Source organism: Centropristis striata, chromosome 7 (genome assembly GCF_030273125.1).
Source record: "Centropristis striata isolate RG_2023a ecotype Rhode Island chromosome 7, C.striata_1.0, whole genome shotgun sequence".
In the NCBI taxonomy this organism is placed as follows: Eukaryota; Metazoa; Chordata; class Actinopteri; order Perciformes; family Serranidae; genus Centropristis; species Centropristis striata.
The window spans coordinates 14,678,890-14,691,569 of NC_081523.1; the positions used below are offsets into that span (position 1 = coordinate 14,678,890).

At 40.1% G+C, this 12,680-nt stretch overlaps 1 protein-coding gene across 3 annotated transcripts in view; it reads right to left on the bottom strand.

The window, feature by feature from the left end:
* Nucleotides 1-8,512, bottom strand: part of LOC131975111 (GDNF family receptor alpha-2-like) — a 55,824-nt gene extending 47,312 nt beyond the window's left edge. For 2 of the 3 annotated variants that reach the window (XR_009394698.1, XM_059337651.1), the window contains exons 1-2: nt 7,888-8,512; nt 6,252-6,605 (exon numbers count right to left, since the gene is read on the bottom strand). Coding sequence is in view for 2 of the 3 variants with exons in the window: in XM_059337651.1 (XP_059193634.1) it covers nt 6,252-6,605; nt 7,888-7,939 (406 nt within the window). In the remaining variant the exon portion in view is untranslated. The remainder of the gene's footprint in view (nt 1-6,251; nt 6,606-7,887) is intronic. The other variant, XM_059337652.1, reaches the window with a different exon arrangement.
* Between the last annotated feature and the right edge of the window lie 4,168 nt (nt 8,513-12,680).

The window sequence follows — 12,680 nt, forward strand, 5'->3', positions numbered from 1 at the left end:
CAACGAGAGCTGGTGTGGAGAGCTGGTGGAGCTCTCCTTTCTCTCTCCGCAGTGGAAGTTGGTTCAGCTAATTAAACTGCTCTGAAAGGTCCCCACAAAAGATCTTCGATTCCTACTTCTCGAGCCAGGCTGTGGTTTCATAGCTGAGGCTATGAAATAATGCATGTTGTATGAGGTATGGAACTTATCGTTTAAATTACTAATTCTTCTGCAATCCTGCAAGGCTATATCCACATGAGGCCCGGGGCACAATTGAAAGAGAGGCCACAGCCGCCTATACAATATCCCTGTGTGTAGCAGCCAATGTTTCTTTCTTAGTAATTACTTCTTTTATAGATTTAAACTGCTAGACCTCATTGCCTCACACCATCTCAGGCCAATTCAGAGCAGAAACCACCCATTATCCATCAAGGACGGCTGCATTGACACATTGAAATCAGCTGCCATTTTCCGTTAGAAAACACAATTAACAGGTCAATGTGAGCACCATTACTGTTAGCTCAAAGGCTGCTATTATAACATCCTTCAGCTTGGAGTTCATAAGCCAATCAGGGCAGTACAGTATATCAGGCATTTACAGTATTGTGATAAGGAAGGTATTCTTACCCTACATCATAGCTGCGGTGTCGAAATTTAAGATGCTACAAAAATATAACTGCAGCCACCCGCTGAAACGTGCTGGGATTAAGAAGACACACCAAGCAACACTTGATGACGCTTTTTAGTCACGTTGGTGTCACACTCTGCACCGCTTAGTGTTTTCTCAGCTAAGTTACATTGTTTCATCACACAAATTGTCAGCTTCAAAAACACTTTTCAAAGAATCAGACTTCTTGTTGGATTTATGTTACTGGAGACACTCTTGCTGCTCTTAAGTGTCTGGACCTTGTTTGCTATAACTAATGTTATTTACAGTCGCATCTCACGGACACAGGACTCACCGCAGCTTGAGGGCCTTTTCTACCTGGGCATTTTATGGTGAGTCTGGTTTGACTTGGTTTAGGATTGATTACTGTTCAGTCTCAGGGTAGACTCTTGAGTTTGCTTTCATACAAGCATGGCATTTTCAGTTGTCACACTGAAGGAGGAGCGAATTCTCTCAAGAAAGAGAGGTACGAGAGGTGCATGCTGCTCAAGTTAACACGGTCTAAAGCTTGTGCATTGACAATATCTTCAAAAACTTCAGAATTGCAATCTGGTTTACTGCCAAATATGTTTTCCCACACAAGGAATTTGCTTTGGTGCATAGACAAAAAGCATAAATATAGAATGGAGAATACAATAAAACTTGTTTTGCCTTGAGCAATATGGACAATCTAACTGATAAAAATGAAAAGAACAAGGAAAGACTTTGCAAAGGCATATTTTTGGGGATTTGCAAAGAATAAAATGTAATACAATGTACACAAAGCACTATGTGACATCACCTGAGCGATGGAAACAAGTGATGCTGATCTTCTGGTTAAACATGATTAACACACATCTCACATACAAGGTGAAATCCTGTCTGCCCTTCATCATTTTGAACCATTGTCTAGTGTCCTTCCATAGCAATCAGACCATAAATTAAGTAATCTCAAAATAAAATAACAAACAAAACATTTGGAACCAAAATAATACTATAAAAATATCTCAAATATAAATGTTAATTTAATTGTATTATTAATTTAATTATTTCTGCTGAATTAGAAAATGAAAATAATAACTATAACCGTATCCCTACTCTTTTTGTATATCATTTTCATATTTTGTTTGTGACTAATCATACACCAACCCTAACTTCACCTTCACACTCACCATTACAATACAGCATTTTCAAAGATATTCCAAAGGAAATAATAGGACATTTCTGGAATAACGGTTCTGAAATATCAGCCAGAAGAGAACATAAAGGATTACAAGGTGCTCTACAATGAGCTACATTCACATTATATTTTGATTGTTTTATTATTTTTATTGTGAATGAAGAGAATGTTAAAATCAAGCATCAGGCAACCCACATTTTGTCAAAACCTTGATAGCTTGACAGGCCTTCCATGCATAGTTATGGTTCCTATTGCTATATCTTGTGATTGGCTTAAAGAAGGGTCAGATGTTTCCAAAGTGAAGGTGTTTCATTTCTACATCTACTTGCAACACCTAAAGTCAATGACAAAGAGACTAAAGGGATACATGTACAACCTATAAAACCTATGAAAATTACATTTCTGCTTGTCTTGAGCCTATTTTCTAGTCTGTATGGATCATTATTACTATATCATTATTTTCCTTTCCAAACCTCAACCCTAGTGTTTCACCACTGCCCAGTCAAAAAGAAAATTCACAAGTTATCATTTAGTTCTACTTTTGCTACCTTCAGCTGAATGGCAAAAACCCCAGCAGAAGCACAAAGAGACCAAACAGCAAAGTAATGAAATTGAAGGAGCAGATTTTTCCAAGGTTGTTTTGAATCTTTGAATGACTAATATTCTTTACATGACTTCAAGCACAGCCTCCGAACCGATTCACACGGCAAATACCTTTATGTATTAAGGGTTTTTTAGTTGATAAATTCTTTTTGATCTAGAAATCACAGATAGTCTAGATCAAGAATGTAGTAATGTGCACATTTCAAATGCAATCATCTCTTATTCGAGTACAAACCTCTGAGGCTTGGGGGCGAGCTTTCCTTCATTCACACATGAAAAATGAGAAACGTGTGGTCTGATTATGACAAACTCTGAAGTTAAGAACTGCATACAATCCTTTATACATTTATTATACATATGCTTTTACTTAATATTTTCATTTCTGTCATGTGAACATTTTTTGGCGAAAAAAACATTATTTAGAAATGATACCACAGTTAGGCAGTGTTCAAAAGAGTCTTATAATACAACTATAAAATCCTAAACATTAAGGAAAAATGTATCTTAAGAAGCCTAATAGGATATGGTCCAAACTCAGCTCTATGTTTTTTGCATTATGCCAAGCAGTAAAATCTTAAATTAATTTGCTCTGACAAAAAAAAGAACCTAAGAGTCTTTTATTGTTTGAAGGTTATTAAATTTTACATGTGATTTTTTCTTGTTTACTGTGCTTGTCGACTCTTTCATGATTATTCATGTTCAAAGGTGCACTTTTTATTGAACTGTTTACTACATTCCCCTAACGTTCAGTCTTAGAAATAAAGAATATTAGAATACACAGGAAATAAGGAAGTGTTTTAACCTTGCCTGAGGCAGTGGAGTATCTGTGTGCCGTTTGCAGAGCGCTGATCTGGGAGCAGGGCATTGTTTCAAATCCCATTCCATCCCTGGTCAACATCAGCTTTCTCTTCACAGACACAGCGCGTTAGCCCTCAAGCTTATCGGCCAACTTCCTGCCCCTGGTCAACATGGGTCAAAAGAAACCCATCCCAACTTATAGCCGGATTTATAGATGGCTTTCAACACTTTATAATGGCCTTAGGCTGCAGCAAAGTGGCCACATGTGCAAAGCAGCAAATATGTTCCTGCTCAAGGCAGCAGACATTAATTTTCATAGAGAGCTTATCACGTTAATAAAAAAAAAAACTGACACAGATCTTTAATGATCTCTCCCCTCTTCTGTCTGTCAGTTAGTCATCCTTTCACCTCCTCTATCTCCACTCCTCTTCTTCAAATCCCTAGTCCCTCATTTTTTCATCTTTCCCTCTCACATATGCTGGCACTCTTCATCTCTCCACAATAATATGAGTAAAATAAGACTTTCAAGGCTACATAATGCATTATCTAACCCAACAATCACGTCGAAACCTTCCTGATTTATCCACAAATTATTTTTTTAAAGTGATTTAGCACCATTTCGAGAGGGTGTGTTGGGATTTGGCCCCTCGTGTTTGTTTCCAGAGATGGATGTTGTACATAGATTGTTTCCAGTTAACAAAAGCCTGCTTGACTGCACAATGGATCGTGATTAGATTAAAGCTGCACTATAAGAGCTTTTCGTTTGTGTTAAAGCGGGTTTTATCTCCGAGGGCGACAGGGCCAAAACAGGACAGTGCTGAGAGGCATTTATTCGTAAAGAAACACCAGCTCTGTGAAGGGCGTGCTGCAGGCACAGAAGGTCTCTAACCCCGACAGCCAGAAAACTTGCATGACGCATTCAAACACAAATTCTGTGACTGATGCAGCTGCTTTTGGGGTGAAAGGAGAAAGACAGCAAGAGACATAGAGGGAGAACAGAAAGATCATTACAAAGGGGAAGGAGTTAGAAAAGGAGAGAGAGACGGGGAGGGAGACAGAAGGCCTGGGGAGCATCCATGCCATTACATTTCCCTTGAACTCGTGTCAGGGACCCTCTGCTGCCATCAGTCTGATGAAGTGTAGCTGGTGCTATGAGCAGTCAGCCTGGCGAATCACTTCACGGATCACAACACAAAAGCCCAGAATGCTCAGTGCTCGGAGACTTTGCAACATTTCCACCATTAGCCCACGTGTCAAAACAGCTGAGCACATTATGTCCTCCATGTTTACATGGCATGACTCTTGACATCAGTCACACAGACTTCAGCCACGTGTAAGAGCATGGAGAAATGTCACTCTGGGGTCAAGGTCCCCCTTTAGCCCGACCCCCAGGGCAAGGCATCTCCAGAAGCTCTTGGCTGGGTGACATGGTCACAATCTTCTATCCTGTCATGGATCATTTCATATATCATGATATCATGTTTTTTCATTATTCCTATATGAAATGTATTTTTATGTAGGTCCTATACTCTCTGCTGTGAAACGATTAATTTTCTTTGGGATGGGGTTTTAACTACAAACAGTGAATGAGATCTGCCTGTATAAATACTTGACAAATAAGACTTTTATTTACTAATTTAATTAAGAGCTTCAGAGCAAAATAAACAGTTTTAAGTGAAATTCTAGAGCAAAAATAAATGAATATTTCTAGCTAAAATATACACCAACTGTGTTTATAATCAGATTAACATTAGATTTAACTACACTGGAGTATTCCCATAAGCAGAATTCTTGGAGGCGCACAGGGCTTGAACAATAAAGATGAAAGGATGAATGAAGGAAATCCTGCACACTGCTGTTAGAAAACACTATACAGAATGTATTTTAACCAGAATTGGATTTCAAGTGGACCTTCAAACATTATTCTCCACCATAATTGTGCAGAGAGAGCACTGTCCTGAGCTGTATGTACTGTTGTAATCTGGGTAATGGAGCTTAAAGGTTGAAGAAGCTTGTGACTGACAGGTTGGCAGTTGGAGTCCAGTTTGTTAATCGCATTGAATTAAGTGAAGCGAGATGTACAAAGAAAGCTCAGTCTCAAATTATGTTTTCTCTTCATATCAGAGAGTTCATTTGTTGATAGCATTCCACTGAAAGGTGATAAAAGATCATAATGAATGGTAAACTGTACACTTTTGACCTTTTAGGATGGACCACAATGTCAGTTCAGGAGGCCAGTTTATGCTCTCTGAATGTGTTGCAATGTAAAAACCAGAAGGTTTCAGTGTTACAACAAGAGTGCTATTTTATGTCCTCCATAAGTGGGCACATAAGGGCCACTGAGCTATACGATTGTAACCTGATTACATGGTAATATGGAACACTTTAAGTGAAAACCAATAAGACTACCATAACAGGTCCACCTAATGTAATCCCATTATAGCTCCATTACCTCCGAGAGGGCGAGGAAAGTAGGAAATCATATATTTTTCAGCTGGGGCTTCTGGGTATCACAATAAGAGGGCATCAGGGAATAGGGCATCAACAGTGGGTGTGGTGTGCAACCTTCATGTCTTTGCTCGGAAAGTACACAGCTGCTTGAGATCGGAACATTCATTTAAATATATGTTGTAATGCTAAAAAATATGGAAAGTACTGAATATTAATATCAATGTGTTGCACAACCATAGGGTGCAGCAGTTTACATGCATCTTCTTTTATGGATGCATTATTGTATATGGCCATGAGGCTCTTGGAGAGCCCAGCCATGCACATTCACTAACAAAACCACTGAACATCTTGTCAGCTGAATGAATACAGAAGGAAACAAATTAGTCTTAAGAAGAGGTTGTTTATAATAGGCTTCTGGTAAAAAAAAAACACTAAGTGCAATTTTCAGGTGAATAAATTTGTAGTTTTAAAAAGAAACCACATGAGTTAAAGAGGTGTTATTATACCACAGGATCCGAAATAATTATCGCAAGTTAAATGTGATGTGATATGAATTTAGAGAGACAGAGAATCGTAAAACCATCTGCCTCCTACCTTCAGTGAGCCCCATGTGGATGGTCCAGTAGTTCTGCAGACACTGCAGCTCCTTCTTCATGCCCCTTTTGCAGCGGCAGTCATACAGAGGACTAACCAGCAGCACTTCCAAGGCAGCCTGGCACTCCCTGTTGTTGTCCAGCATGGCTTCCTTCTCTTTGCCCACAAGGCACTGGCGCATCACCCGGTACCGAGAGCTGCAGTACGGGTTCTGGTTGCACATGTCACTTGCCTGGATGCAGTCAACCCACTCTGGCTGGGCTCCAGGCCCAGACCTGGTGCCTGCAGATCCTGGAAGACTGGCCAAGGACAAGGACAAAGCTGAGGGGCCATCCCAGGAACTCGCTGCCTGATCTAGGTTGGGGTGACGAAAGGACAAAAGGTCATAAATCATAAATTAACATCCGTGTGAATATTTTTGTTTGGGTATGTGTTTGCAAGTGCAAGCACATCTCGTAAACCTGCTTTTGTTTATTGACGTGGGACCTATAAGCAGGTTTGATGGCATGTGTCGTGCCTGTGCATGCCAAGGAATCTTTGAGCAAGATACTTCTTCACGGTTCACATGAGCCTTACGCATCTCTACACGGGGGTCTTGTTAAGTTCCCATTTAATTAATATTCAGTGATTTACCTGTGCTTATCTGTTCCCACTTTAGTGTGCCCAAAGCCTCCAAAACAAGTGAGACTGCAGCTTTCAGTTTCTTATTAAATGTAATTAAAGGAAAGCTTGATCACTGAAGTGTATCTAATTATCTCGCCTTTAAAAATGTGAACTATACTTAATTCGCATCTAGGTAACCAGAAAATTACAGCTTTCAATGAGTAAACAGTGATCCACAGAGCAGAGACTCAGGTGTTGCTGTTTGACAGGAGTCAAGATTCAAACCTACACACACACACACACACACACACACACACACACACACACACACACACACACACTAAAGTACAAGACAGTTCTGGTGAAATGACAAGAGAGACCCCTTGTGGTGGTATTGAGTATTGATCTCAGAAAGGAGGATACTGCATCGGTATCAGAGAAGAGTAGCATGAAGTTCACAGTGAAAAATATTATCAGTTATTAATATCAGTCAGATTATTTTAAATGAAATACTAGACTTCACTTACAGCCTAACGATAATTTTGCTGATGATGATAAACACGATGACGATTATGATGATGATTTTTTTCATGTTCAACCAAACACTAGTCTGCAACTGAAAAGACCTCTCAGATTTTTCCCTTTTACTGACTAAAAATCTGTGATAATAATGAGATTTCTATTCCTACTATGGGAGCAGTGTTGGTTTAATGGATCTAATATAAGTGATTCACTCGCACAGACCAACTTCAGTTTGTAGCTACGGGTGACAATTAAAACACAACCTAATTAAACCACCCGACTATAACATGGACACCCACGAGTTTTTTTTTTACCGAACATAATAAAAAAAAATAAGAAAGCAGAATGAACCTTGTGCCCTCAAACAACTCCTGCATGACAACTGCATGAGGAAAAAAGTGGGCAAATACCAAAAAATGCCCTTCAATCCTATGTATCTTTGATCTCTATATACCATAAAAAAATACAATTTGCGCACAATTGCACGTTATTTCAAAATGTCACTTCTCACCTAAGAGCAGGAGAAAGATGTGAACGCACATCCACACAGTGACTGACTTCATGTTGGACTCAGCGGCAGGAGAGATGAGTTAGGGGTCCAACACGGCTAATATTTCCACCTTGTGAAAGGTTAATTCCCCTCTCCGGATCCTTGACCCAGCCGGGGGCTTACTGTTGAAAAAATAAATAAATAAATATCCTCGTTAAAGCCGAAAAAAAAATCCTCGACTCCCAAAAATAATCCACGATTTTGTCTCTTTTCTTTTCACTAACCACGACACAGAAAGAATCCTCTGATATTGGAAAAAATAAAAAAAATCAAATGCCAATCAATCAATCAGTCAATCCATGAAAGCAGTTTCTCAGGGTCCGTCTGCGCTGCGTTCATACCGACAAACTACTGAGACTTGATCTCTCCGCATTACTGCCCGCTCCAATTGCCCCCTGGCGACAATTTGTCCCTAAAACATTCCTTAAACTGGCGTCAAATGGACTGTCAGCTATGCAAATATCTCTAACGAGGTAGAAGAAGTCATCTGAAAGTGCTACAAAACGCTGACTGGATTTTTTTTTTCCCACCACTGGCTCCCTGAAAAAAGCTGCGCGCTCCTCTGGAGGGAGTGAACGCTTCTTTTGCACTGACTGCATGTGTGTCGAGGCATCACGGCACTTTATAAAGAGGAGTTTCTGTGAGCCAGCAGAGGGCGCTGCAGAGGTGGGGGGTGGGTGCTCTCATTGGAAAACGTGGGACTCGGTCACATCGAGGCCCAATAATAAATGTTACCCTATAGAAAAATCACCACGATATTCCTGTAATCTTCCTGCAGGGAGCTGGGGGGGAAAAGATGCACCTGTAGTACTCAGCAATGAAATTATACTGACCTCACTTGGCCTGTGTGGTATTTTCTCGTCTCCTCTGGGACTATTGCCACAGGAGTTTCTGTGAAAGCCTATACATTCTGTGAAACAATTTCTGTGATTCATGTATAATATCCCTTTTACACGATAACTATCTCTTTCATAAGGGAGCCTTTACAGTCTTGCAAAGGGAGATAAGACCACAATTGCAACACATCAAGGAGGGAATTAAGAAGCAATAATAAGTGTGTTGGCTACTTGCACTCAGTATCCGCTCTTCCAGCACATAGTGGATATTGTATTTAACTATTTAGCAAGGACGCAAGGCCTATTCAGTTTTTTGGCTGACATTAGGGCTTCATCCACACAACTTAGAAATGTGCAAATGATTTTTTGGGGCAGGGTTCAAGGATGGACTCAACAATGATGATGAAAATGTCATCTTTCATTTCAGCAATACCCCCAACACTTCTCATGACATCTGTGTTTCCTCTGATTGAAAGAGAGATTAAGAAAAAAAAATGGGGACAATGCCTCGTATTATATTTGTGCTCAGAGGAAATAAGCCCACAACCCCGCAGAATCTGCCATTTTTCAAAGTGGCTCCGCATTAAACAAAATGACTTTGTTGTGCATCATCGCTTAAATAGTGCCCGGAATGTCATAAATCTTTACAAATCTTGAAAACAAAGTCTCTATTTAGAGGCACTGACAGTGACAAACTGCAAGGCCACTGGCTCATAATGATGTTTGACTGTCAGCCCAGGCTTCCATCCAAGAGGGAAAAGAGCTCGCCGCTATAATGGCAAAATCAGCCTCATTCTGCCTATATTGGCCCGGGCTTATTCTCGTCTCCCCCCAGAGTTTGAAGTCTCTGTCATTATGAGGACACTGAAAAGCATCATCCTCCACCGTGAATGTATCCTGCATCTGTCCTGCATCAGTGCTGCAGAGACTGATTCAACCCAGTCTTCGGCAGCTTTTACGCAGAAATGCATATTTCAACACAGAAAGGAAACCTTGTGGCTTTCAGGCAACTATTTCCAAAACCAGACCAATTTTTATTCTTTCATTTCAGCGGACAAAAAAAGGGGGAATTTAGTTATTCAAGTAATTTCTCACTGAAAAGCAGTTCCATAAACTGCATAAAGTTTACACTTGCTTGAGCAGCGGGCTCTGGAGGAAGGAGACATTTCTAATAATACAAAAAGGCATGAAATCAAGAGAGAAACATTAGCTGCAAACACTGTGAATAAAACAGCGACATTTGCATTGTGGATTCTTATTCGGGCATCAAATTATTTCCATCCATGATTGTGCAATATGGATAAATCCTCTCTTCACATTTTTTTTTTCTTGAGCCAGGCTGTCAGGTCCATGGCGGGACATTATTCTTGTTGACACTGCACGATTCACCCCCTCAGTGGGTATTTAATTGCTCCATTCTGATTTCATAAAGCATCTGCAGTTTTATTTCACGTGTACAATTAGAGAGAGCCCACAGAGAAACACACACACACACACACACACACACACACACACACACACACACACACACACACATGCATGGCTCTTTCATAAATTATCATATATGCGTGCTTGCAGACACACACACACACACACACACACGCATAATCTTTATGTCAGATAGCCGTGCAGCCACATGATGGCTCGAGACCATGAAGATGCGGAATGACAAATGTGGATATAGAAGACATTGTTCTCACTATTGAGGGAAATCAGCGCCTGCCTCTGAGAAGTGTGTCTAATATGGTGAATATAGATGATACCATTATGAATTCATGGGATATGAAATAATGATACAGATAGCAGTCGAAGTTAAGACTCTGTGCAATAACTTGTGCTTAGTGAGACAGCAGGAGGGAGTGAGCTCATACATACTCTCACGGGTCAAATAAGAGCTTAGACAGTCTGAAACTGTCACCTTGAAAGCAGGACACATAAACGTGCATACAAATGTTGTGCATACAGGTTTATTTGTGTTACAGCTTGTAAAGGTGTAAGTGTTTGCAGAAGGACTGTAGTTAATGTTGGCCATCATTTAAACTTGACCGAGGTGAAGCCAGCCCATTTAGCCATCAAAGTGTTAACTATCTAGAACAACACATTGAATGAGCCATTGATCCCCGTGCTTAATGTCTCAGCCAATAATACTTAAAATTAGAAGAGTGTTGGGCCATATTGATAAGGCTTTGCTTCGCCTCACAGATTTTGCGAAAACAAAATTTAGCTTGAGATTTATCTGAGGGCAAAGGTCGCGGTATCTTTCTATGCCGGTCATGCTTGTTGGATAGAGTACTAATGAACCTGAGCATACAGTATGTGCGCACACACACACACACACACACACACACACACACACACAAACAGACACACACACAGGCACACACACACCGAGGTTAAGCAAGACTGATTAGATTAGGAATTATGGGCTAATTAATGTGTATCTTGGGAGACCTGTGCAGCATGCTTAGTAGGAGACACAGCCCGGGTTGAGCCGGGAACATGACAAAACATAAGTGTTGTTAATTCCCAGTATTAAATTAATTACATAAATTAAATCATAAACAGTATACTATAGCTCTATTCCCTCCTGTTTTATTCGGCTCAGTGTAATAAGAGAAGCTGAACATGAAACCTCTGCCTGTGTGTACTGTACAATCATGAATTATTGACGGTTGGGACTTGCTGTTGCAAAATATCTTTAAAACTTCCCCACTGTAACTCTAGTCTGAAAGTCTATTTTGAAATATTAAAAAAGGGGGAAAAATATATGGGTCATAATATATTTGAAACCTCTCAGCTTTCACACAGCTATTAGGGCCTGGATCAGGTGTCGGGCCCGAAGTCGGTTCAAATCAATCTGTTAGAATCGATGTGAGAGGGAAAATAGCCAATGAAATAAGCATCAGCAAAGTCAATTGTGGAGACGATGGAGTGACAAGTGCAGCTGTGGGCTACTTCACATTCTGGGTAGGGTTTGTGTGTTTTACTCTAAACTACTCTGTTCGGCTCACAGTTAAATATTGAAACAAAAATCTGCTCTCGTCTGCAGACAGGGTTCAACATGTCAGTGTTTATGTGTATGTCAACTTTGTTTTGGGTTGTTTTGAGCTTATCAACAGCGCTACATTTCTGATGTGACCTCTGCCAGACTCTCTGGAGGCTATCGACCAGTTAGATCCATTTGTTTTCCAGGCATTTCAGACGTTGTCCATTTCTATCACATTACTTTGACAAAAATTGAATTTCCTCTGATGCATTTTTATGTATCCTAAGTGCTGTTCTGGTTTCATTGGGAGTATAGCGTTTCCAGTGGCGTGATGATGCAAAAACACTTTGGGTTTAAACAAAAAAAAAAGGGGGGAAATGGATTTTATTTCAATGTGTGTATTGACTTTCATGTTATGTTTTGCTTTTTCAAAATGTTTTCCACCTAAAGTATTAGTCTCTCTAAGTAAGCACCATCCACACTGGCCACGCACACTGGCCATTGTCTCAAGGCTGTTTCAAATCCTTATAAGAGCACATCAGAACACTTAGAGGACAAACTTTATCAGTGTGCTGATGCCATGCTGGGCTTTCTGTCTTGTTAGTCTCCAAAAGATTGCCATCTTTCTGACTGTAATGGCAGCACACAGTGAGGACATGCACCTATTTCTATTTGGGGGGTACAAACAAATAGCATGAGTCTGCACTTTTTCACTGCTCTTATTTCTTTTTATCTTTCTTTTACAGTTTCAGGAATTCTACAGGCAATGAGATCAATATATATATATATATATATATATATATATATTTTATTTTGTGAATAATGTGTCTGGTTGCTGGCTAAATTTCAGCAAATTGCTACAGAATTGCAAAGAGTGGCACCCTCTAGCCCAGGGGTGTCAAACTCATTTGGGGCCACATACAGCCTAATTA